Source organism: Hyla sarda, chromosome 10, assembly GCF_029499605.1.
Source record: "Hyla sarda isolate aHylSar1 chromosome 10, aHylSar1.hap1, whole genome shotgun sequence".
Taxonomy (NCBI): domain Eukaryota; kingdom Metazoa; phylum Chordata; class Amphibia; order Anura; family Hylidae; genus Hyla; species Hyla sarda.
The window spans coordinates 80,558,850-80,586,685 of record NC_079198.1 but is presented as its reverse complement, the minus strand read 5'-3'; the positions used below and the strand labels follow the sequence as shown (position 1 = coordinate 80,586,685).

General features: G+C 45.2%; 1 protein-coding gene across 1 annotated transcript in view; it reads right to left on the bottom strand.

Annotated features, from left to right (window-relative positions):
- Positions 1-20,267, bottom strand: part of POU2AF2 (POU class 2 homeobox associating factor 2) — a 56,961-nt gene extending 36,694 nt beyond the window's left edge. Inside the window, exons 1-5 of the mRNA XM_056541716.1 lie at positions 20,205-20,267; positions 19,661-19,981; positions 17,952-18,063; positions 17,721-17,838; positions 17,283-17,488 (exon numbers count right to left, since the gene is read on the bottom strand). Of these exons, the coding sequence (XP_056397691.1) occupies positions 17,283-17,488; positions 17,721-17,838; positions 17,952-18,063; positions 19,661-19,981; positions 20,205-20,267 (820 nt within the window). The remainder of the gene's footprint in view (positions 1-17,282; positions 17,489-17,720; positions 17,839-17,951; positions 18,064-19,660; positions 19,982-20,204) is intronic.
- Positions 20,268-27,836: the final 7,569 nt, after the last annotated feature.

Below are 27,836 nucleotides of genomic sequence, written 5' to 3'. Positions count from 1 at the left end.
AGCCAAGGGTTGAGCTTAAGAATATATATTTGATATGGCCCTTACTGCATGTTCCCCTATATCCATTAATAATTCACACAATTGATTACTTTTTTAGACCAAGTATGTAGCAATGTTTGGCTATAGAGAATATGTGATAAAACACTAACAATAATGTATAGGATGCATGAATGCAGAAATATTCCAAATTGTACCAAATTTATTCAAAATGCATGTACAGCACAATAAATTTCGCAACTTTTTAGGCATGTTACATACATAGATTTACAGTTTATTTTTGTTTTCTTTTTATAAACTGCATTTTGTGACTAGAAACTGTCCAAAACTGTTGAGATAGGTCTAAAAACAGTGTCCCCCTTGGTCATTTTGACAAACTGCCTGCCATCTAGGTCAGTATGACCAATCTGTTAGAATGTGTTGGGAGCAGTGGCTACACGAGGAAACACACATGCCACACATCTACTGGATTGTTTGATTTGCCGACATGCATGGGCAGCTCCCATGGTTTCCTTGTTAACCATACAGACATAGATAGCCCCTTTATTACAGATCCCTGTCTCTGCCCAAACTATTTCCAAGCGCTTAGTATAGGGAAATTTGGAGTCACGGCATCATATGTTCTGCCATCAACAGCAAGTCACCAATACTTTTGTTAGATGGACTGCAATGGACTGGAACTGCAAATCTTTAGCTATGAATCCAGGTTCTGGTTGGGATCCGTCGAGTATGGAGGCCTTGTAGTGAGCATTTTTAAAGGGCATTTTCACATAAAGGATATTCTTGGCAAAAACATCTTATCCCATATCCTAAAGATGTCTGATGAATGGAGGGGGCATGGTGTGACGTCACGTCCCCAGTCCCGGAAACCTGGAGGTTTCCAAAACTGGAGATGCAGCCCGACATAGAATGCGGGTGCTGCAGGGAGATTGAGGGGGGGGGGGGGGGTGGGGGTTCCCAGCAATGGGCCCCCACGATCAGACATCTTATCCCCTATCCTTTGGATAGGGGATAAGATGTTTTTCCTGGACTACCTCTTTAAGCCTGCCTTTGCTGTGAAGTGACACTCTGCCCTAACTGCTGGTGTAATAATCTTGGGAGCCGTCGAATAAGACAGTCAGTCACCCTTAGTAGTGATACGAGGAACACTAACAGCTGAACAGGACATCCTACAGCCACATGTGTTGCCTCTCATAGCTTTCAAGTGGCCTATACATAGCAAGGCTTTCCCAGGAATGCATTAGGTAGATTGCAACAGTTCCTTGACCTGCCAAAATTCCAATTTTATCACCAAATCAGGCTTTATTGACAAGCCAGCTTGAGCAACCTATGAGTATGCAGGATCTACAGGCCTCCCTTTGATTGTACAGTTTTCCCCTATAAACCCATTTTTTTGCTCTAATGTGGTAATCACTTACATATATCCTCATTACATTCACTTATAGAAAGTTCCATTTGATTCCAACAACTTCTTGATGCATAATTGTTTTTTTGTCAATTACTGTAAATAAAACCACATATAAGCTGTGAAGTATAAATTGGTTCCAAAATATGAAATATGGACTTAGAACATGCTTCATGGTATTGTGCTGTTATTATATAATTTAGTTTACCCTAACAACCAACCGTTGTGGTAGTTTCCTTTTTGTGTGTGGACTATATTAAAAAGGCAATAAATCTGTCTATATGTGGGCTGAGCTGCCGCAAGGTTTTCATGTATAGAAAAATGGGTTATATTTATGGGGACGGAGCTAAAATATATTTGAAACTTGCTTCTTTTTTTCCCCCTCATCGTTTAGAGAATTTTGGTAGCTGTAGTTTTCCAACAGCTGGAGAATAACAGGTTGGCGATCACTGACTTAAGAATATGGGACTTGACTACTTAACTGATCGCTGGTGTCTCTTCATTTGCCCTGAAGGTGTTCTCATTGAATATACCTTTGCATATTTCTTCAGAAAAGGACATAAAAATGTTGCAGCTGAGCTCAGCCATATGCTAGATGTGGACACAAGTCAAGCTTTGTCTAACTGAAAAGTCCCTACATTGTCTTATCATTGCAGTTATACCATGGGACATCAGGTGGCTATTATAAATGCAAAGACACAGTAAAGACACCAACTGAAAAAGGAATAAAGATCCTACATCCAATATACTTACTGTGGATTTTTATTTATTTCAAACCTTGTTTTTAGACTAAACAATATATAAAGCTTAGAGAAATAGTTTTATATTTTTAGATTATGATTACATTTTACAAATGGTCAAAACGAGGCTAAGGTTTGATCTTGAAGATGCTGGCCCCCAACAAAAAAATCTGTAAAAGGGCCCTGTCTATAATGCCTAATTCCTGGAACTTGTCTATTAGTATAAGAACGAATGAGGGGTTTTTGAACCTCTTATAGTTACACTCCTGTAGCAACAAATGTGTTATAAACATATTTTATAGTGAATTCTTAGAAGAAAACAAATGAGACGGGCACCCGAATCTCTACTTCAAACTTGCTGCTTTATTGACACTGGCAAGGCGTACAATGAGGATGCTTATACCAACAACATTGTGCATCCTCATTGTACGCCTTGCCAGTGTCAATAAAGCAGCAAGTTTGAAGTAGAGATTCGGGTGCCCGTCTCATTTGTTTTCTTCTAAGAATTTATAAGCGCATACTGCACTTCAGGCACAGGCACCGAAGTATCTACAGAGCGCACAGACCTGCAGGGTTAAAATCCTGAGGAATACAAGAGGGAGTGGAGTGGTGCTGACAGCCTTATCTCAGGACTTTGATATTTTTATAGTGATCATGCACCTCCTTAATGGAGTACTCCGCCCCTAGCATCTTATTCCCTATCCAAAGGATAAGGGATAAGATGTCAGATCGTGGGGGGTCCCGCCGCTGGGGACCCCGGGATCTCCACTGCAGCGCCCCGCTATCACTACTGCACAGAGCAAACTCACTCTGTGCGTAATGTCTGGCGATACAGGGGCCCGAGCATCATGACGTCACGGCTCCGCCCCCTCGTTATGTCACGGCCCGTCCCCGCAATACAAGTCTATGGGAGGGGGCGTGACGGCCATCACATCACGAAGGGGTGGCCCCTGTATTGCCAGTCATCACGCAAAGAACGAGTTTGCTCTGTGCAGTAATGATTGTGGGGCGCTGCAGCGGAGATCCCGGGGGTCCCCAGCGGCAGGACCCCCACGATCTGACATCTTATACCCTATCTTTTGGATATGGGATAAGACACTAGGGGCGGAGTACCCCTTTAACATCTTTAAAGGGGTTGTTTGGTTTAGAAAAACTACTTTTAAACCCTATTAGGGTGTTTTGAGCTGCTTCTGATAATGACATCAAGACCTACTACTCAAACCCAGTCAAGTCTCCCACTCATTGCCTGAATATCAGTTTCTATGTAAACACATTGAGGAAGATTTATCAAAACCTGTGTAGAGGAAGAGTGGTGCAGTTGCCCATAGCAACCTATCAGATGGCTTCTTTCATTTTTTAAGGGCCTTTTTAAACATGAAAGAATACATCTGATTGGTTGCTATGGGCAACTGCACCACTCTTCCTCTACATGAGTTTTAATAAATCTCCCCCATTGCCGCTAGTCTGTTATGTGTCTACAGAATATTGACTGCCCCTACCAGATATGGTCTTTACTTGATTTTGCCAATTGCCTTGCCTTTTGGATTGTTGCTCCTCCATGTATTTTATGGTTTTAATTCCTGGTCTGAACACCAAATTCAATGTCTAGTTTAATTTAAAAAAATGTTTTAAATATTTTTACTGCTTGGCTCGGAGCATGGGCCATAAAGGGGTACTTCCGTGGAAAACTTTTTATTTTTTTTAAATCAACTGGGGCCAGAAAGTTAAACAGATTTGTAAATCACTTCTTTTAAAAAATCTTAATTCTTCCAGTACTTTTTAGGGGCTGTATACTGAAGAGAAATTACTGCATTCCCTCTGATGTCATCACCACAGTGCTATCTGCTGACCTCAGCTGTCCATTTTAAGAACTGTCCAGAGCAGGAGAAAATCCCCATAGCAAACATATGCTGCTCTGGACAGTTCCTAAACTGGACAGCAGAGGTCAGCAGAGAACACTGTGGTCATGACATCAGAGGAAATTAGTTTCTTTTTTGGATTTCTCTTTAGTATACAGCCCCTAAAAAATACTGGAAGGATTGAGATTTTTTAATAGATGTGATTTACAAATCTGTTTAACTTTCTGGCACCAGTTGATTTAAAAAAAAAAAAAGTTTTCCACGGGAGTACCCCTTTAAGAAAAATTGACAGGCTGACAGACACAAAACCCAATATACTGGTTTATAGTGAAGGTGAACAGCAAAAAAATGAGCAGTTACTTGTAATAATGAAGTATCGTCAGAGTTATAGGTCTCTAGTCTTCTATTTCTATTGCGCACCTGTGAGCAATGGAGACGGGTAGCCGGCATGTCGTGCTCCCCTGCCTACTCAATATTCCTCGATCTGCCTGCCCCCATAATGAATATTCAAAAGTATTAATTAACTTGGTAAATAGTATTGTAATCACTAGGATGTGAGACCTGCGTCTGCGCTTTGCTCAGATCAGACCACAAGCACAGGCTCACACATTCTAGTGAGAGAGGGGCGCAGGTGAGAATAAATACTTTTGCATATACATTACAAGGGCGAAGCAGAGTGGGGAATATTGAAGAGGCAGGGGAGCATGGCTCCCCGGCTTCTTAGCTCCATTGCGCAGAGCTGTGCAATAGAACTAGAAGTATGAAGACGTACAACTTCTGCAATACTTTATCAATTCACGTAAGTAACCCCTCATTGTAATATTGTTCACCTGCACTATAACCCTGTATATTGGGTTAAATGTAGGTGAACAGCCTGTCAGTTTCGCTTTAAATCTACTGGCACCAGTAAAAATGAGATGCTGCTACTTTTACCTTATTGCTATAGCATGTGAAGATGGCGAGATTGAGGCAAGTGTGATGACTTTTGGATATGTCAACGTACACAGCAGGAGGCTGCACACATAAACCACTCAATAAATACAGTGCCACTGCGACCACTGCCACTTACATTTAAAGAAATACTGTATGACGGAAGGGGCAAAGTAAATGCTATAAACTTGTTTACGCTATATAAATATCAGATACATATTAGTAAATCTGTCATTAGGTTTTTAGCAGCTGAAGGAGCTCATTCAGTAGAAATAGCCTGTATGACAGACCATTCTCTAAAGGTGGTACAGCACTTTATAGAATATAAAAATATCCCAATGAAGATGACATTGGTTAACAGAGAACACTATGGGTGGGATGAGCAAGATAAAAATATACACAATACACAAACAAACACTACAGCAACGCTGAATGTGGGAATATTCATACGTGGTGGCAGATGCACATTAAGCTTGAATACATTTTTATACAACTTGGATTCACTGTCCAAATAATCCCAAGGACTTTTCTCATTTCCTTAGTAAACACTGGGATTAAATACATCCTCCTGACAACACAAGAAGTTGATATGTGTCTCCTGTTCAAATAACTTATTCTCTCATAGTTTCAAAAGGATTTCTGCATGCAACCAAACACATCTGCAGCGCTTGTGTAGTGCAGAACCCTTGATAATAGAGTGATCCCTAAACATACGATGGTAATCCGTTCCAAATGGACCATCGTTTGTTGAAACCGTCGTTTGTTGAGGGATCCGTGCAATGTAAAGTGTAGGAAATGCAGTCTATAGAGAGTGCTACCGACACCGCTAATGGGTGTATCTCACGTGTTGCAGCAATGGAGTCCGAGTACTGGGAAAGCGTTAATAACCGCTCAAATAAGTTCCCGGGTGCAATGGCATGAAATAGAATAGAATCAATCCAGCAGAAAGAATTGAATAGAAAACGCAGCACTCACCGGGATTCATGCAAGTAAAATCGGCTTCTTTATTCAAAGACGGTACAGCGGCTTGGATGTGCGGGGAGCAGGTGGACAGGTGTGCAGGGGGGAAGGAGATAGGCGACGGACCGTATCGTGCACGCAGCACTTCGTCAGGCCATACGTCATGCCGCTGAGGGGAGGGTTCTTATACCTACATGCGCAGGTAAGAACCATGGTAACATATAAACAACAACAATTGCATGTTATATGAAAGGAAAAAACAAATCAAATTAAAACCAACAACCCTTTACAGCATATGTGAAACAATGTAAGTGTCAATACATTATGTATAGGAAAGTGGTCTACAACCTGCGGACCTACAGATGTTGCAAAACTACAGCAAACGGCTGTCCGGGCATGTTGGGAGTTGTAGTTTTGCAACGTCTGGAGGTTCGCAGGTTGAAGACCACTGGTATTGGAGGTTATACTCACGTGTCCCCACCGCTCCGAACCCGTCACCGCTCGTCACCACTGCCGTGGATGTCGCCTTCCATCGCTGTCGCTGCATCCCAGGGGTATCCCCGACGCTTAGGCAAGGCCTCTGCTTTCCCGGCATCCTCGCTCTCCGTCGCCGCCATCACGTTGCTACAGCGACGTGATGACGACGATGGAGAGCACCAACGAGGCAGGGGATCCTGAAGAGGACGCTCCGGAGCCCCGAGGACAGGTAAGTGATTGTAAGCGGACCACACGGGACACCGTAAACGGCTATACGGTGTCAGCTGAAGCAGTCTGCGCTGGTGGATAGCCGTTTATGCGATGGCCCCGACATACAAAAGCTTTGTATGTTGATGCTGCCTTCAAAATGCGATGGCCTCTGAGAGGCCATCGTATGTTGAAATGATCGTATGTCGGGGCCATCGTAGGTCGGGGGGTCACTGTACTGTACATTAAGCAGTATGGGAGAGTTCATCATGGAGGCAGGTTATGAAGAAGATGTAATTGGGCTGAATTTCCCATTGCATATGGGAATTGATTATTTGACAACTTATTCAGTTACAGGGTACACCTCATAAAGACATCGGGGGGAATTTATCAAGCATTTTTGGCGCAAAATTGGGCACATTGATGACTTTTTATCCAGAAGTAATTTTTGACAAACTTGCTTACTTGAACGATTTTGCTCTTTGACTTTGTGGTGGTTGTAAATATATCACGTGCAATTTTTCTCCAAATGTTGCAAACCAATAGCTGAAAGTAAACCTCAGCAAAAAGCTACAAACAATTTTGCAATAGTCAATTTTCAGTTTTTTCTTTGCAGTGGTAACAGATTTATCAAGTGTGAATGAACACCGCAAATGTAGACCAACGCAGACCTGGCTTATAAAACTTCCATTGGAGAGCACTTTCAAAAAGTTGCACATTTTTTATTTGCGCAACTGTGACTTTTTGGGCAGAAAAGTCACAAAAGAGAGGAGAAATCATACCAAGTGGTGTTTTGAAGTGATTTATAGTTTTTTTTTTTTTTTTTGCTTACGTGCGCCAAATTTATCAACCCCCCTACAATAGTATGATAAATATGTCACATGGAAGCACAAGCAAAGCAAAAAGAAATGGCTTTCTAAAGACAACGGCGATAATGTCCCCCTTTCTCTTTCTAAATAGAAGCGGACCTGATGATCTGCTCATTGCCATAGGTCTTTTTACATAAATGTTTTTTTCCAAACAGCTATCCATTGGTGTCTGCAGCTCTTAGCAGATAATACAGCTGACAGATTCCCATTAAGGTTATGTTTACATGGCAGAATTTGTGTGGAAAGTCAGCACGTAATCGTATGGACATTCTGCTGCAGCAGAGTCCCATTGATTTCAATAGGATTCTGCTGCACTGTTCAGACAGCAGAATTTCCGCACCAGGGCCCTTATTTACTAAGAGTGGAGTGTAGGTTTCTTTGTTAATTCTCTACAATTTATTTTCCACAGTATTTACTAAGGTTTCCTTACACTTTCCTTTTTTTTACACATGCTTTGATCTGTCAGGTTTTCCTCAGCTGAAATCCACCACATTTTATGAGTAAATATGTTGAGTTTTTGTGAAAATGTCGGGAACACGCCCCCTTTCTGTAACCACGCCCCCTCCCGGCGGCCATGCCCCTTTTTTTGATTTTCAAAATGGAATCGGGTCTTTTTTCAATTCAGGCACAAATTCTGGTGCAGACAGAATTTCTGGCACAATGCCCCAGAATCTGACGCACAACCCGACAAAACATGTTGGGTTTGCAATAGTAAATGACGGCCCAGATGTTTCTATTTTGTTTGCAGACCCCACAAGGAAATGCATTGCCATATATAAGATGGCACATTTCCGAGCGGTCCTAGCGCTAACCGAATCTGGCAAATGTGTAGAATGTCCGAACATGTTTTCCTTGCAGACATTCCGCACATTTTCCAAATGCATGAACCCGGCCTAACAGTTTGCTACATCTGTAGTTTCATCTGTTTAGAATACCCAGGGTACTCTCATGCTGCTTCCTTGTGAGGGGTTTCCTGGAACATTTGGACCATATAGCTTTAGGCAAGTATTATCAAATGCTTCTTCTTCCCCTACACCAGTGGTCTTCAACCTGCGGACCTCCAGATGTTGCAAAACTACAACTCCCAGCATGCCCGGACAGCCATCGGCTGTCCGGGCATGCTGGGAGTTGTAGTTTTGCAACATCTGGAGGTCTGCAGGTTGAAGACCACTGCCCTACAGCATGTTTATTAGAGGTCTAAATGTGGGTTCAAATTCCCTAGAAGTGTCACATATTCCCAATAGTAATACAACTGATTAAAAAAAAAAGAAAAGAAAGAAAGTAAAAAAAAAGGAAATGTTTAACATTTAATAGCAGCTTTAAATTTCTTTACACTACTTGTCACTGCCTATATAAAGTTATTACACTATTACAGTTTTATTAGGCATTAGGTGCCACCTGCCATGTCTAGCTAGTTTCCTTACAATATCTCTAGAAAGGACAGGTGTACAGTATACTAAAGATAAAAAAAAGTCATATAAAACCAAATTTCATTTTAACGCAGTTTTGGCTACAATGTGTAAGCCTAGCCTAAATGATTTTTATTATTTTATTTTTATTATGTTTCATAGATGTTATGCTGTTTTGTGCCATTTATATATTATAATTCTGTGATGTACTAATCCTGCGCAGCTACATTGTGGTACTTTATCTGTCTGAGAGAAAGCGAGCCTATATACTCACATTACTTTGCATTTTGGAATATTCTAACTGGTGGAGAGAAGCCTTCCAGGCTGAGCCTGGGAAAGTCAAGGGTAGAGGGAGGAGGGTCAAGAAGTACCTTGACTCCTACCTTCCATAATTTAGGCCTCACTGACTGGGACACAATTGGGGTACAATTACTCCTAACAAGATTTATTTTCTGGGAGTTTCACACCTAGTCCATCCTCAGAAATTACTAGAAAAGTGGAGATACAGAGGATTACTGTGAAGGAGAGTTGTACGAGAGCCTCAAAGCACATCTTGGACGTTCCAGGGTTTTAGGCTGGGCCTAGAGACATCATGATTGCCCATCACAGCTATACCAAAAGACCTGTATCTTGCAGTGGGTATTGCAGCTCAACTAAATAAAGTATATTTATTTTGCATTAGATTTGCTAGGAGCCAAACAGGGAGCATACCCCACTGAAGGCATCTAGGACTAGTAAATTAACCTTAAGAATTAAGAAAGCCTACAATGTAGCCTGTTTCAAGAACGTCACATTCCCAACCTTGTTTCTTTCCAAGGGGCAACCCCTCACTCCTGCTATAGTTTTGTCTGTTACTTCTCCATTTGCAGTGGAAGATTTACAGTATGTTAAGCCCCTTATGGACAAAGGACGTAAATATATCACCTGGTGTTCTGGTACTTACAGTGGTTATCCAGCATGAGACGACTTTTGTACAAGTCCCCAATAATGCTGCTGGCTTGTTTGTGTGAAATGGCTATTTCCTGTTTGTGTTCCCTCCCACCAGCTACAATTCCCATGATCCCTTGTTTTGTTTCACGCTAAAGGAAAGCACCTCTAAGGTTGTATTCTCTGGAATACTGCCTGTGCCATGCACATCACAGGAAAGACAGCGGGGGCCTAGGGAGTTAAATGCATGGCTTAAGTCTTGGTATAAGGGGGAAGGGTTGGGGTTTTAAGAGCACTGGGCTGACTTTTCATTGGGGTACAAACTTTATTATACGGATAATTTGCACCTGAATGGTCTGCTGTGCTGGGGGAGAGAATCCTGGAAGGAGTGGCAGAGTATTTAAACTAGGAAAGTGGGGGGAGGACAATAAAGCAAATCAAGCAGACAGAGGGGAAGATAGATTAGAGAGAGGTCAGGACATAATGGTGGGTGGAGAGGAGATCTGTGGGGGGAGGTTAAGAGCAGTGGATAAGGAGATCCATGTGTTATAAACCAAATGTAGCCCCAATAACTCCCATGACTAAAACAGAATGCATAAACCTAGATAGAAATGTAAAGTGTATGTTCACAAATGCCAGAAGTCTAGCAAGTATAATGGGGGAGCATGAGGCCTTGATACTGGAGGAACATATTGATATAGTTGGGGGTCACTCCTAGACTCCTCACATGATTGAGCAGTCAATCTGCAGGGGTTTGCACTGTTTTGCAAGGATAGGGTAAACAGGAAAGGTGGTGGAGTCTGTCTGTATGTAAGAAGTGGTATGAAAGTCAGTGTGAACAATGCCATAGTGTGTGATTATTCTGAGGATGTGGAATCCCATTGGGTAGAATTACAAAAGGAGGGAAACACTGAAAAGAACATTTTTGATGTAATCTATTAATCTATTTTTAATAGAAGTAATTTACAATTCTGTTTAACTTTCCGGAGCCAGTTGATATATAAAAAAAAGTTTTGGCCTGGAATACCTCTTTAATGATACCATACGGTGAACGTCGAGAATGTAAAAAAAAAAATTGCAGATTTTTTACATTTTATTCCCCATAAAATTGATAAAAAATGTATTAAAGGGTAACTCCCACCGTCATGGTTTTTTTTTCTGTCCCTGCCTATTGCCCTTCTATCCCTAACACCCTCCCTGCCTTTATTTATTTTTTTAACTATTTTAAAAATGGCATTTAGTCTGCCTGGTAGTGTGCTCACTACCAGACAGACTTCCCCAGCAGGTACCACGTCACTGATGCCTGCTGGGGGCCAACTTCCGCCCTTAGTTCTCCTAACAGGGTGCCTCCAGCTGTTTCACCACTACAAATCCCAGCATGCCCTGACATCTATTGGCTGTCAGGACATGCTGGGAGTTGTAGTGGGGAAACAACTGGAGGCACACCGTGATAGCCCATCCCGCTCCCGCCGCGCAGCCTGCAACCCCCCTGGCCCCGCTGCGCCGTACAACCCACTACCCTCCCTCCCCTGCCCCCGCGAAAACATTCAGTAACAGACACAACATAGATAATCTTACCTGTCGCCGGGGCCTGCCAGGGAGCCTGCGCGCATCCTCTTCCTGTCTGATTGACAGACGGGAGCGAGCACCACAGTGAATGAATTCCGACTCGTTGCCAGGCTTCAACGAGTCGAAATTCATTAGTGACGTCACTGCCCAATGCATTCAGCCACTAGGAGGGCGACCCCTAGTGGTCAAATTTAAAAGTGACTTTAAACTGTTTTAAAATCACTTTTTTTTATTAAAGTATATTAGAGATATGTTGTAGTACTTAAGTACTACAACATATCAATTTTTTGATTTCATGACAGTGCCCATTTAAAAGTTTTATATATGTAAATATGGTATCAATAAAAAGTAAAGATCACGGCACAAAAAAATTAGCCCTCATACTGCCGCTTATACGGAAAAATGGAAAGGTTATAGGTCTTCTAGAGGGATTTTAAACGTACTAATTTGGTTAAAAAGTTTGCAATTTTTTAAAGCACAACAGTAATATAAAATATGTAATCATGGGTATAATTTTTATCATATTGACCCAAAGAGTAAAGAACACATGTCATTTATTACCATGAATTGCGTGAAAACGAAACCTTCCAAAATTTGCTAAATTGCGGTTTTCTTTTAAATTTTCCCACACAAATAGTATTTTTTGGGTTGTGCCATACATTTTATGGTTAAGTGAGGGATGGCATTACAACGGACAACTGGTTGCGCAAAAAACAAGCCCCATACTAGTCTGTGGATGAAAATATGATTTTTTGAAGGCGAGGAGGAAAAAACGAAAAATTAAAAATAAAAGTCGTTAAGGCCAAAATGGGCGCAGTCCTTAAGGGTATAAGGACTGTACACAGAGAGTGGTGTCAATGAGTCGTACTCTGATTGGTTCCGGTTATTAGCGGTGTACCCCAAGGTTCAGTATTGGGCTTGCTCTTGTTTAATTTATTTATTTATTTATTTATTTATTAAAGATATGGAAGATGGGATTAACAGCTCTGTTTCTGTCTTTGCAGATGACACCAAGCTTTGTAGCACGGTACAGTCTATAGAGGTGGGCATCCACTTGGCAAATGAGGTTCAATGTGGATAAATGTAAAGTTATGTATCTGGGTACTAAAAACCTGCGTGCATTCTATGTCTTAGGGGGGTTAAATTGGGAGAGTCACTGGTATAGAAGGATCTGGGTGTACTTGTAGATCACAGACTACAGAATAGCATGCAATGTCAGGCTGCTGCTTCCAAAGCCAGCAGGATATTGCCATGTATCAGAAGGGGCATAGACTCAAGGGATAGGGACATAATACTCCCCCTTTATAAAGCATTGGTATGGCCTCACCTGGAATATGCTGTTAAGTTTTGGGCACCAGTTAAAAAAAAAGACATTGTGGAGCTGGAAAGGGTGCAGAGACGCGCGACTAAACTAATATGGGGCATGGAACATCTTAGCTATGAGGAAAGATTAAAATATTTACATTTGCTTAGTCTTGAGAAGAGACGTTTCAGGGGGGATATGATCAACATATATAAGTATATAAATGGCCCATACAATAATTATGGGGAAAAACTGTTACAGGTTAAACCCCCTCAAAGGACAAGGAGGCACGCCCTCTATCTGGAAAAGAAAAGGCTTAATCTCAAGGGGCGACACGCCTTTACCATAAGAACTGTGAATTTATGGAACAATCTACCTCAGGAACTGGCCCCAGCAGGGGCAGATGAAAGCTTTAAAACAGGGTTAGATACATGTCTATAACAATATAACATTAATGCTTATGTAGAAATATAAAATTGCATCCCTTTCCCTTCATCCAACCATACCCCTACCCTTCAATTCCTTGGTTGAACATGATGGATGTATATCTTTTTATTTTAACTGTATCAACTATGTAACTAAAAGAGGGAAGTGACTTATCTCCAACCACCCTACCCATTGCAGCACAGCCTTGCTCCTGTGCTGTGATCAATAGCGATCATAGCGAGAGTCCAATCCCTTTGTTTTCCTGCCTGAAGTCCCCTCACCTGCTCCATATGGGTCCCGGTTCCGAACTACTATGGATTGCCAATAACAATGAGCAATGCTATGCATAACCTTATCCAGTGTTAGGAGCATGAACATAGCATGTACCGTATTTTTCGCCGTATAAGACGCACTTTTTGTTCCCCAAAACGTGGGGGGGAAAGTTGGTGCGTCTTATACGGCGAATATACGCCCGAGGCTGCTGCGGGCGAGAGCGGGAAGTCAGCTGTAAGTACAGAGGCTGCGGCGGTGCGGTACAGCGCTGACTACCTGCTCCCCACCCGCAGCAGCCTCATGACCGCCGGTGAATTTTTCACCTCACACCGGCTATGTTTATTGCCCTACGCCTGGAACATACAGTTCCGGGTGCCGGGCAAGTGAATTACTAATAACTGTATACTAAAAACCAGGGGGCCTCCAGCTGTTCTGAAACTACAACTACCAGCATGCCGGCAAAGGCTGTCTGGGCATGCTGGTAGTTGTAGTTTCACAACAGCTGGAGGCCCCCTGGTTTTTAATATACAGTATTAGTTTTTACCTGCTCTGGCCGGCTCCCGCCTGCAGCCGCACACAGGAGCCGGCCCGGGCAGATAAAATCATAGGTTTTCCTATGCCGGACATCCCTATGTCCCGAAAAATCTTTTCGGGACATAAGGATGTCCGCGGGTCACTCACCATTCCCCGGCCAATGCGCGTCCTCCTCCGGTCCTCCTGCGGTCTTCCTGCGATCCTCTGCCTCTCTATGGTTGTACGCACGGGACCTCAGTGACGTCCCGTGCGTACAACCATAGAGGCGCCGGAGGACCGGAGGAAGACGCACGCCGATCGGGGCCTGGTGAGTGACCGGCGGTGTGTAATCTTCAGCGTTCCGGTCACCGCTCCTCCGGTCCCGGCACCTACTGCTATGGTCCATAGGCCATAGCAGTAGATGTGACACTGGGCCAGAGGAGCAGTGACCGGATCACTGTGGGGGCAGCAGTACAGACATACAGCCTCCAGCCATACACTGTATATGGCTTGAAGCTGTATGTCTGTGGGGGGGAGCTGCCTACTATTGCGGGGGAACTATACTGCCAGCCATTGTGGGGGAACTATACTGCCAACCATTGTGGGGGAACTATACTGCCAACCATTGTGGGGGAACTATACTGCCAACCATTGTGGGGGAACTATACTGCCAACCATTGTGGGGGAACTATACTGCCAACCATTGTGGGGGAACTATACTGCCAACCATTGTCGGGGAACTATACTGCCAACCATTGTGGGGGAACTATACTGCCAACCATTGTGGAGGGGGGGGGGGAAGCTGCCTACCATTGTCGGGGAACTATACTGCCAACTATTGTGGGGGGGAGCTGCCAGTGCCTACCGTTGTGGGGGAACTATACTGCCAACTATTGTGGGGGGGAGGGGGGAGGAGCTGCCTACCATTGTGGGGGAACTATACTGCCAACTATAAGCACAGTGTGGAAAGGTGTGTGGAGAAGCTCCAAGTGAAGACCCAGATCAAATCTACTTTATCATTTCTGCAATGATCACCAGTAGGAAGAGTTTGTCAGAGGTATACATAAGGAAATAATAATAAAATAGTAATCCATAGTGGTCAAATACAGTGTATTTATGCATTTCTTGGTAGAATAATAGAGAAATTGCATAAGGCAAGACATTAGCACAACATTCTTTGAACAATACGTCTGTATAGAAACAATCCAACCGGCACCAGAAAGCTTTCAAAATAATTAGAACAATGTCTGAAGCCCGCGTTGCGGGGGATCAGGTGGATCGGCAAGAGTGGAGGTACTAACGAAGTGAAAACCTATATGTAGTATACAGGTAATAGAAAAAATAATGTTGCACTCACCACAAGACACAGCATGGAGGTTTTCAAATCCGGGTTTATTCGTGAATACAAAGTGCTATACAGTCAAAGTAGGTTGGAAGGAAGGGAGCAGACATCAGCTCTGAGTGCAACGAATTGTTTCGCAGTAAAACTGCTTGATTACGCTACCTAGCTACCTTCGAGCATGCTGGAAGTTGCAGTTTTGCAACAACTGTAGAAACACTGTTTGGAAAACACTGTCAGGCAAATCCTTTTTATAACAACTTATTAAAAAAACAAAAAACAAACAAAGAAAACCCCACACAAATATCTGCAAATATCAGCGCCTGTAACCCCTTAAAGGAGTAGTCCGGCACGCACTTTTTCATTTTATCCCATCCGGGCTGCAAAATAAAAGAAAACACACTTTGTCTTACCTGCCAACGAGCCCCCGGAGCTACGGTACAGGTGTTCAGTCCCCGAGCTGTATTCTTCTTACTTCCTGTTAGCCCGGCACGTCACACGGAGCTTCAGCCTATCACTGGCCGAGGCGGGACATCGCTGCGGCCGGTGATAGGCTGAAGCTCCATGTGATGTGCCGCGCTAACAGGACGTAAGAAGAATACAGCCCGGGGACCGAACACCTGTACCGGAGTGTACCGGAGCTCCGGGGGCTCGTTGGCAGGTAAGAGAAAGTGTGTTTTCTTTTATTTTTCAGCCCGGACGGGATAAAATGAAAAAAGTGCGCGCCGGACTACTCCTTTAAGAACACAGCCAGCTTTAATTTATGCATTTTTGTATTTTTTGCCTTTTAAGAGGCATAACCCCCCCCCCCCCTTACAGACCCATATGAGGGCTTGTTTTTGCATGACCAATTGTTCTTCGTAGTGACACCTTTCACTTTGCCATAAAATGTACGCCACAAGTGAAACATTATTATTTGTGGGGGCAATTGAAAAGAAAATGCAGGTTTTTTTTTCAATTCTTTATTTTAATTTTTTTTTTTTGTAAACATAGATAGAGCCGTGCAGGACTCTAAGGTAACATGAGCTCCAAATCCCATAAATGGGTAGCAAACATAAGCATGGAATTAGACTGCATTGAATCCAAATGCTCCTTCTGGTCAGTGCCGATGGACGATCTTGAGGTATGTATACAGTCATACATTATAGGAGCACAGCAATCTTACAAACAAGTAAACCAGGACTAATATCTAAAGGAAAAGAAGAAACAGACAAGGAGACAGAAGAAAGAGGAAAGGAGGGACCAGGTGGTATAAGGTAAGGGCCTGGTCGTGGAGTTGCGTCTCAGAGTATCTCAACCACGGCGACCAAATACTCAGAAATTTATCATGGGTGCCTGTGCTCCAGCTCACCAACTCCTCCATTCTACACAAATCACAGACCTTTTGTCGCCATTGAGCCACCATAGGAGGCAGCGTCTGTAGCCAGTGTAGAGGTATCAAGGCTTTGGCTACAGAGAGCAGATGAGCCACTAACGATCTATTGTGAAGGTTGCAGTCAGCATTAGAAAGGCCCAAGAGTACTAAAGTAGGTGTCAGCCTAATTTGTTTCCCAACAATGGTGGAGATAAGCCTGCCAATATCTTCCCAGAAGGGCACTATGTCAGAACATAACCACCAGATATGGAAGGAGGTACCCCTATCAGTTCCGCATCTCCAGCACTTATCGCTGGCAGCTAAGCCCCTGTAATACAGTATGTCAGGTGTGTAATACCATCTGGTAAGAAGTTTGTAGTGACCCTCTTGCAGCCTATTGCACCTAGAGAAGCCATGAGAATGTTTCAGAACCTCTCTATGTTCCTCCTTTGTCAAGGATACCCCAAGTTCCCTCTCCCAGGTAAGTAAGAACAACGGGGTTGGGGAATCGACCTCCTGCGCCAAATTGGAGCGTATCAAACGCAAACTAAGTTTCGATGGGGAGGCAGCTAAAGACACCCTCTCCAGCCAATGAAGATCGTCTCCAAGGACATACACCTTAAGCATCGCAACACACGCCCTGCTGATCAGATGACCATGAAAGAAATTTAGCTTGGCAGTCGGCAGCAACGTCTGGACATGTACGTGGGATGGGGGGGCATTACCTGGGCATAGGTCCCGGATGGTAACCTGGTCTAATTGCAGCCAAATGTCGTAAACCATGGTAGCCTGAGGGTGAGTGAGGAAGGGAACTAAGGAGTCAGGCATCACCGGAGACAAAAGCTTATGGGTCAAGGAACATTCAAGGCGTCTCCTATCATATGTCCGTTTAACCGACACTGTTGCTTTCATCATTGGGTTAGTCACTTTTCTGATCAAAAGAGCGGAGGGGAGCCACAGGGCCCTTGAGGCCAGTCCAGTAGTCTGTGTCAGTTGGTAGTGTTCTATAGACCTATCCTGAAAGGCGAGTCTCAGTTCGGCGACCAACTCTGCCCATCTCTGCAAGTGGACTACAGTGTACAATTTGGAGATATCTGGGACACCCAAGCCACCTGAACCTCTATCCCGTGTAAGGAGAGCATGGGGCAGGCGAGGTTTCTTACCTGACCACAAGAATGTGTGGAACAATCGCCGCCATTGGTGGCGGTAAAGCAATAGGCACCATCCTCAACATATACAACACCGACAGAACAATGTATGTTTGTAGTAGGTTCCGTCTGCCTATCCATGAAAGATAAGGCAGTTTATATTGTTCCATCTGTGTCCTCAATTTAGTGAGAAGGGGGTATAATTAGCTGTGAATAAATTGTCCAAGGAGCAGGGGATAGCAATACCTAAATATTTCACTCCAGTCTGAGGCCAGCAATAAGGGGAAGAGGCACGTAAAGAAGCGGCTGTAGACGAGGGAAGAGTAATATTCAATATTTCAGATTTAGTGTAGTTTACCTTAAAATTGGACAAGGTACCATAATGTTCTATAAGGGCTTGTATTTTAGGAAGTGAGTGCTGGGGATTGGTGGTCATAATCAGCAAATCTTCCGCAAAGGCCGCCACTAAATGCGTCCGTCCCCCCACCTGGAGGCCATTTATATCACTATCCTGGCGTTGGGCCTGAAAGAGTGTCTCCATTACAAGGATGTACAGAGTTGGTGACAGGGGGCAGCCCTGTCTAGTCCTGTTTCTTATTCGGAAACAGAGAGACAGAGTGCGAGCCCTCGGGTCAGAGTAAAGAGACATAATGGCCGAAAGACCGGGGGAAATTAAATCTCAACATAGTACACTGCAGATAATCCCAGGCTACCCTATTGAAAGCCTTCTCGGCGGCAGTCCCTAACAATAATAGGGGAGTGTTGGTGTGTCTCGCATGGTGAACCAAGTGAAGCACCCTATGGGCATTGTCTCTACCCTCCCTTCCCTTAACAAATCCCATCTGATCAATATGGATAAGCCTCGGGAGGAGCTGGCTAATCCTCAGGGAAAGCAACTTGGCCCAAATCTTCACATCAAGATTTAACAAAGAGATGGGCCTGTAATTGGAGCAGAGCATAGCATCCTTGCCCTCTTTAGGGAGGACAGTGATGTGTGCCTCTAGGGCCTGAGGTGGCAAAGGCACCCCCAAGAGCAGTGCATTACACCACATGGTCAGACGTGGGAGGAGAGTGTCTTTAAATGTCCTAAAATAAGAGAGGCTGAGGCCATCCGACCCTGGGCTCTTCCCCATAGGAAAGGAGGAAAGGACCTTCCCCACCTCGGCCTCCGTACAGGGGGCCAACAGCGTCTCACCCTCATCCCCTGAAGGTCTAATTTATCAAGGAAGGAATGAATTGTAGATGTCCCATCAGCAGCAGGTATGTTATATAAAGAGGTATAATAGGGTGTGAAAGCTGAGGCAATGGAAGCAGTATCGGTACTATGTCGGCCGTCCCGTGTCCTGATAGAATGTATGTACGACTGAGTTCTCCGCTTTTTGATCATGGCAAACATCAGTCTGCCCCCTTTATCACCATGGAGAAAGAGTTTCTGCTTGAAGCGAACTACATTCGCAGCATACTTGTTATGAAGCAACTGTCTCAACTCTTCTCGGAGCGACGTCAACAAACCCTCATTGGGCCCATCAAGGTGAGAGTGTTCACTAAGTGTGCGATTTGTTTCAAAAGTGTGTCAATGGCCTTAGCTCTATCTCTCTTGACTCTAGCTCCCAGCGCTATTAAGAGGCCTCTCATGTAACCCTTGTGTGCCTCCCATATTGTCGTGAGGGATACATCTGGTGTGGTGTTGATGTCAAAAAAGGATTTCAGGTGGTCAGTCAGTAAAGTGACCTCTTGTGTATTGTCCAGTAGTGAGTCATTCAGCCTCCATGTCCACTCTCGAAGGGCCAATTGCATGAAGGAGACAGAGGCGTGAACCGGGGCATGGTCTGACAAAGTACGGGGGCCTATGTCCGCAGAGGTGACCAGAGGAAGGAGACTGTCATGGCAAAGGAGATAGTCCAGACATTGCGCCGACTGGTGTGGGGCAGAGAAAAAAGTGTACGAGCAGTCACCTGGGTGAAGACAGCGCCAGACGTCCGCCAGGATTGGAGTTTATTTCTCAGGGTGCCAAGGGCCACTGAAGAGATGGCAGAGCGTCTTGAAGACGTATCCCACTTGGGATTAAGTGCCACATTGAGGTCGGATCCCAATATGATAGGGCCTTCCGCAAAAGCTTTTAGCTCCTCTAGGTTCCTCAGCAGCCAGCGAACCTGTCGTTTATTAGGAGGGTAAAGTGAAGCCAGTGTGTATGCCCGGGAGCCAATCTTTCCTTTTAAGAATAAGGCCCTGCCATCCCCCGAATCGTGTTGAGCCAGGAGCTGGAAAGGGACATCCTTATGAAAAGCAATGGAAACACCTGAAAGGTCCATACACCTTGGTATCACAGATATGAATCCAAAACCGGTAAAAAATTTGAAATTAAAGAAAAACAAACAGGCGATGCACAGAAGACACAGCTCAGAACCCTCCGGTCAGACCGAAGACATTGCGCCTAACAGCCACATATCAGGATTGTAGAAATGGATACAAAAAGTCACCTCATGTCGGATCCCTCACCATGGGGCCCTGGCTCTTCTGAGACGACTTGCGCGGCTTGGGCGACTTCTGTTTCTCCACCATCGACCAGGACGATATGCTAGGGAGCGCAGGTAAGCGGTGGCTCAGCTTTGGCAAAAGAAGTGACTGGGCACTGCAGGCAAGGAAGGTAAGTGGATATAGCCAACACAGGTGTCTATATGGTGGTGGGGGTGGGATGAAACGTGAAGCAGGGTACAGCATGGTGTTCACATATAGCAATTGGAGTAATCTTCAAATTTCCAGAAAAGAAGAAAAATTGGAGCACACACCTGTTTGACTTGCTTGAAGTGGTTTATTTCAGTAAATTCTGATCCAACATCCCAACACCCCTAGACCAAACAGAGCTGGAGCGGCAGGAGCTATTCACCTGGACAACTGTACAGTTTCATGCAGACGGGCATTTCTTCAGGTCCACGGTCAACGTGGACCTGAAGAACCGCCTGTCAGCGTGAAACTATGGGGTCGTCCAGGTGAATAGCTCTTGCCGCTCGAGCTCTGTTTGGTCTAGGGGTGTCAGGATGTTGGATCAGAATTTACTGAAATAAACCACTTCAAGCAAGTCAAACAGGTGTGTGCTCCAATTTTTCTTCTTTTCGCACATTTGAAGATGGTGGCTCAGCTGTACAGGCAGCCATGATGGGATATCCATCGGAGGTATGCCCAGCAAAATCCAGAGTTTATCAAGATCTTCTGGGGAGCGGGCAGCCATGCGTTTGCCCTCCCGCACCACTGAAAGGCCAAAGGGGTAGAGCCAGGTATACGGCACCTTCATGTCTCATAGGCCGTTGCGGCAACGGGTTCAGGATCCTGTGCTTGGCAAGGGTCGCAGGAGACATATCTTGAAATAGGCGCAGAATGTGGCCTTCAAAGATTACCTCTCTGGCGTCTCTATTAGCGGACATCACCACGGCAGTGTCCCCATAGCTGAGAAGGCCGCAAATCATGTCCCTCGGCGGGTCTTTAGGAGAGGGCTTCGGAGGGCTTCGCAATGCTTTTGCCACCGCCTGGTGCACCGTCTTCCTTATGGCCGAGCGGGAGAGAAGGGCACGAGTCCCCTCACCTCCGGAGTCCACCCGGCTACTGTGGAGGCTGTTAGCATCCGAGTCCTCCTCGCGGCCTGTTGCAGCTGAAGATGCCGGCACCATCTTGGAAGCACGCGCCTGGCTCTGTGTAGATCTTTTGCCGAAGTATTGAGCCATATTCGCCTGGTTTCTGGTGGACTTCACTGAGCCAGAGGGTTCCTCAGTCTTTTGTTTGTCCTTATTGCCCATTTTGGTTAGGGTGGGTAAAATTTCTAAAGCAAGTCTAGGCTCAGCCATGGAGAGCTGCTTTCTCAAGCTGCCATCCAGCTCTGCGGTCAGGCTCCGCCCCAGAAAATGCAGTTTTTAAACATTTGGAGGTTTTTATAAAGTGCACTTCATGGTTTAACTGGCATTTTCTTTTTGTTCTGTGGGTCAAAACAATTAAAATGATACCCATGTCTACATGTTCACCTGAACTGAACTACTAAAGTTAAACTTTTGTAAGAAAATAAATATATGGTTTACTTCTATTATATATTTTATCAATTTTCTTTTTTAATGTCTACAAGACTGTAAGAGGGATACTCTTTACACCATGATCTGTACTTTTTTCTGTTCTACTTTTGCATATATGTGACCTTTTACCACTTTTTATTCCATTTTATCTGGGAAATGATGTGAACAAAAATCCGCAATTTTGGATTGTGGTATTTTTTTTTTCAGTTTACACCAATAACCGTACAGGATCATTACCATTATTTAGTAATAGTTTGGACATTTCAACGCGCAGAAATACCAAATGTGTTTATTTATTCATGTATTTATTTTTATTTGTAAAATGGGAAAAAGGGTGGTGATTTAATTTTTATAGAAATCTTTAGATTTTTTTTTTTTTACTGTTTAGTGCTATACAATGGCATAGCACTGATAAGTGATGTCGGAGATCTACTTTTATAGTCTGCCAGAGGCAGCCGTGGGGCAGGTGAGGATAGCTCCAGCCTTCATCTTGACTTATCAGGCCCCAATAATTCTCAATGTATAACCAACTGATTTAGGTTCAGTGATCAGTATTGGGGATAAGTGTCTGAATGCAGGGGTGTCTGACCTCTGGGTCTCCCTGCGATCTCTTGAACAGGGCATAGCTATCTGAGAGGAGCACATGCTGCAGATGCAACTTGCTCTTTACTTTTTTATGGTAGCACCGGAAATGCTGAGTACAGCACTCAGGTTTTTTTCAGTGTTCCTATAGAGAATGAATAAAACGCTCTCAGAGAGTCAAGTCCCATTCTGGAGATCGCGTGGGGCGGGGTGTGGTGGGGGTGGGGGGGGGGGTTGGTTAGTGTTCAGACCCCTCCACAATCAGACACTTATTCCATATCCTGTGGATAGAGGATAAGTTGTTTTTCGCGGGACCACCCCTTTAATACTATAGTGAGATTACCTCATGCCCAGGGGTTGTCTTGGTGACAGTTTCCCTTTATATGATATTCTAGATGAGAATTTAATCCACAAGCGTGCCACGAAAACCCAATGCAAATGTTTAAATATCAAATTCCACTAGAATGAATGCCGGTACAAAGTCACCTAATCATACCTGTACAGATAAATCTTACTTTGTCATTTCTCTTAAGGATGCACAATGGGACGCGATCATAAAAGTAACCTTTCTACTAAGGCGGAGGAATTATAGCTGCAGCTGCCGTGTGTGGGTATAAAGGCAAATAAACCTTTTGTGAGGAGGTCATAATGTATAACACAATATCGCTTTTCAGCCGCAGTTTGTTTAGCGAATTTTCTTCTAATAACATCAACAAGCTTCCCTCATTGTTCTTCAAGTCATATTAAGAACACTGGGCAGTGAATGGGGAGCTGTCGCCATGAAAGAAAGACTCCTCCACTAATACAGACCCTCCATTATATGTATATCTCCCCAGTTTTACTATGGCTTTAGTCATTTATGTAACAGGATAAAGAAACAATACTGCAGCACGGCACACACAAATCCCATACTCGTTTATCAAGGAAACAAAAGGAATTTTTAGAATGTTTGCACACGCCCCAATACAATGCAAACTATAAATATGGATGAGAAGTGCTACTTTAATAATAACTTCCCTTTATGGTCATTTTCTTCTGATCCCATTAGTTTGTCTCTAGACAATAAGCTTTGTTATTGAGTTATTGAGTCTGACAAGCTTCAACTTGGCCTAATAGTTTGTGATCACTGTTAGGTTAGGGCTGCACTGGAACATGTAATAGCCATACTGATAGGGTTCAACTATGAAGTGGCAGCTGCAGTAACACATCTCACACAATGTATTCCTTTGGACTATAGCTGTAGGGTTTACTGCGCTTTGACTTTTCGTAACAGGTATTCATCAGCATCCTGCCAAGAACAGAATGCTGATGTATAGTGTGTTGGAAAGCAGCAGGTGTCATTCCTTTTAGTGGGCCCAACACTGCTACCTGGTGACTCAGTTTGGTCTGTATGCGCTAGTTCAACTGGATTCAAAAATGCAGCAGACTATGCCTCTGAGTCCAGTTAAAATAGTGTATATGGCCTGAACACTAGGTGACTCTGTGCAGGCCATTAAAATGAATGGCGCCTGCTACAGGATGCAACAGATACCTATGACAGAAAATCAAAATGCAATGTTAACCTAGCCATAGTTTAAAGTAGTAAATCTAAAAAAGTATCAGGGTGGTCTAAAGCTACATTCACATTGCATTTTTGTGCTACATCAAGCCAACCAAAACATTAATATAGTCCTTGACTAACATTAAGAATTGTATGCTAATGTAATATGCCCGTACTTGCCACTTTAACTCCTTAAAGGGGTACTACAGTGCTGACAACTTATGCCCTATCTAAAGGATAGGGGATAAGTTGCCTGATCGTGTGGGGTCCCACCGCTGGGGACCCCTGCGATCTCGCACGCAGCACCCCGCTCTCATCAGGCCCCGGAGCGAACATTGCTCCGGGTCTGATGACTGCCAATCACGGGGCCGGAGTATCGTGACGTCACTGCTCCACCCCTGTGTGACGTCACGCTCCGCCCCCTCAATGTAAGTCTATGGCATGGGGGCGGAGCTGTGACGTCATGATCACCAGCCCCGTCATTAGACCCGGAGCGGATGTTTGCTCCGGGGCCTGATGAGAGTGGGGTACTGCGTGCGAGATCGCGGGGGTCCCCAGCGGGTCCCCCTTTAGAAAGGGGATAAGTTGTCAGCACGGTAGTACCCCTTTTACAATCACAACTCACAACACAGGGCTTGTGAGCACTGAAGCTTTCAGTAGCTAACAGCCACCACCAATAGTGGGCACTATCTCCAATATCTGCTATTTTATTACTGCCTTTTTCCAAGTTTTTTAATTAAAAACATTGTAAACAAATGTTTGGTATTGCCACATGCGAAATTGCACTGTTATTATGCTGACCCACAGAATAAAGATGACAGCAAGTTGTTCTACATTTTTCTGTTTTGCCATACATTGTTTTAGCAAAACTAAGGTGTCATTACAAAGTACAAATGGTCCCACAAAAACAAGCCCTTATATAGCTCTGTACATAGAAATGGCTTTTAGTATGTAAGAAAAATCAAAAAAATCAAAATTGACTCGGTTGTTAAGGGGTTTAACAGTTCAAATCCAAATGCAACCAGCAATTATCAGTGAAATGCAAACAATAGTGGCTTATTCCTCTGTGCTGTGTTATGTCATAGCAGAGAGGAAAAAGGGATGCCCTGTGATTGGCCAGACAGGTAAGGGAAAGTTAATCCCTGTATCAGTACTACTGGCAAACAGTCCAGCCTATCTCCTGAAATGGAGATGATACAAAATAGCTATGCACCATAAAGGGTGATCTCAGGGGCTCAATAACATCAGAGAGCATAAAACTACCGTGCTGTTACGCCGAGCGCTCCGGGTTCCCGCTCCTCCCCGGAGCGCTCGCTTCACCTCCTCCGCTGCAGCGCCCCGGTCACGTCCTCTGACCCGGGGCGCTGCGATCCTGCTGCTAGCCGGGATGCGATTCGCGATGCGGGTAGCGCCCGCTCGCGATGCGCACCCCGGCTCCCCTACCTGACTCGCTCCCCGTCTGTTCTGTCCCGGCGCGCGCGGCCCCGCTCCCTAGGGCGCGCGCGCGCCGGGTCTCTGCGATTTAAAGGGCCACTGCGCCGCTGATTGGCGCAGTGGTTCCAATTAGGGTTATCACCTGTGCACTCCCTATATTACCTCACTTCCCTTGCACTCCCTTGCCGGATCTTGTTGCCTTAGTGCCAGTGAAAGCGTTCCTTGTGTGTCCCTTGCCAGTGTTTCCAGACCTTCTGCCGTTGCCCCTGACTACGATCCTTGCTGCCTGCCCCGACCTTCTGCTACGTCCGACCTTGCTTCTGCCTACTCCCTTGTACCGCGCCTATCTTCAGCAGCCAGAGAGGTGAGCCGTTGCTAGTGGATACGACCTGGTCACTACCGCCGCAGCAAGACCATCCCGCTTTGCGGCGGGCTCTGGTGAAAACCAGTAGTGGCTTAGAACCGGTCCACTAGCACGGTCCACGCCAATCCCTCTCTGGCACAGAGGGTCCACTACCTGCCAGCCGGCATCGTGACAGTAGATCCGGCCATGGATCCCGCTGAAGTTCCTCTGCCAGTTGTCGCTGACCTCACCACGGTGGTCGCCCAGCAGTCACAACAGATTGCGCAACAAGGCCAACAGCTGTCTCAACTGACCGTTATGCTACAACAGTTGCTACCACAGCTTCAGCAGTCATCTCCTCCGCCAGCTCCTGCAGCTCCTCCGCAGCGAGTGGCCGCTCCTGGGATACGCTTATCCTTGCCGGATAAATTTGATGGGGACTCTAAGTTTTGCCGTGGCTTCCTTTCCCAATGTTCCCTGCATCTGGAGATGATGTCGGACCTGTTTCCCACTGAAAGGTCTAAGGTGGCTTTCGTAGTCAGTCTTCTGTCCGGAAAAGCCCTGTCATGGGCCACACCGCTCTGGGACCGCAATGACCCCGTCACTGCCTCTGTACACTCCTTCTTCTCGGAAATCCGAAGTGTCTTTGAGGAACCTGCCCGAGCCTCTTCTGCTGAGACTGCCCTGTTGAACCTGGTCCAGGGTAATTCTTCCGTTGGCGAGTATGCCGTACAATTCCGTACACTTGCTTCAGAATTGTCCTGGAATAATGAGGCCCTCTGCGCGACCTTCAAAAAAGGCCTATCCAGCAACATTAAAGATGTTCTGGCCGCACGAGAAATTCCTGCTAATCTACATGAACTTATTCACCTAGCCACTCGCATTGACATGCGTTTTTCTGAAAGGCGTCAGGAACTCCGCCAAGATATGGACTCTGTTCGCACGAGGCGTTTCGTCTCCTCGGCCCCTCTCTCCTCTGGTCCCCTGCAATCTGTTCCTGTGCCTCCCGCCGTGGAGGCTATGCAGGTCGACCGGTCTCGCCTGACACCTCAAGAGAGGACACGACGCCGTATGGAGAACCTCTGCCTGTACTGTGCTAGTACCGAACACTTCCTGAGGGATTGTCCTATCCGTCCTCCCCGCCTGGAAAGACGTACGCTGACTCCGCACAAAGGTGAGACAGTCCTTGATGTCTACTCTGCTTCTCCACGTCTTACTGTGCCGGTGCGGATGTCTGCTTCTGCCTTCTCCTTCTCTACAGTGGCCTTCTTGGACTCTGGTTCTGCAGGAAATTTTATTTTGGCCTCTCTCGTCAACAGGTTCAACATCCCAGTGACCAGTCTCGCCAGACCCCTCTACATCAATTGTGTAAATAATGAAAGATTGGACTGTACCATACGTTTCCGCACGGAGCCCCTTCTTATGAGCATCGGATCTCATCATGAGAGGATTGAACTTTTGGTCCTCCCCAATTGCACCTCGGAGATTCTCCTTGGACTTCCCTGGCTTCAACTTCATTCCCCAACCCTGGATTGGTCCACTGGGGAGATCAAGAGTTGGGGGTCCTCTTGTTCCAAGAACTGTCTAAAACCGGTTCCCAGTAACCCTTGCCGTAACTCTGTGGTTCCTCCAGTAACCGGTCTCCCTAAGGCCTATATGGACTTCGCGGATGTTTTCTGCAAAAAACAAGCTGAGACTCTACCTCCTCACAGGCCTTATGATTGCCCTATCGACCTCCTCCCGGGTACTACTCCACCCCGGGGCAGAATTTATCCTCTCTCTGCCCCAGAGACTCTTGCCATGTCCGAATACGTCCAGGAGAATCTAAAAAAGGGCTTTATCCGTAAATCCTCCTCTCCTGCCGGAGCCGGATTTTTCTTTGTCTCCAAAAAAGATGGCTCCCTACGTCCTTGCATTGACTACCGCGGTCTTAATAAAATCACGGTTAAGAACCGCTACCCCTTACCCCTCATCTCTGAACTCTTTGATCGCCTCCAAGGTGCCCACATCTTCACTAAATTGGACTTAAGAGGCGCCTACAACCTCATCCGCATCAGAGAGGGGGACGAGTGGAAAACGGCATTTAACACCAGAGATGGACACTTTGAGTATCTGGTCATGCCCTTTGGACTGTGCAATGCCCCTGCCGTCTTCCAAGACTTTGTCAATGAAAT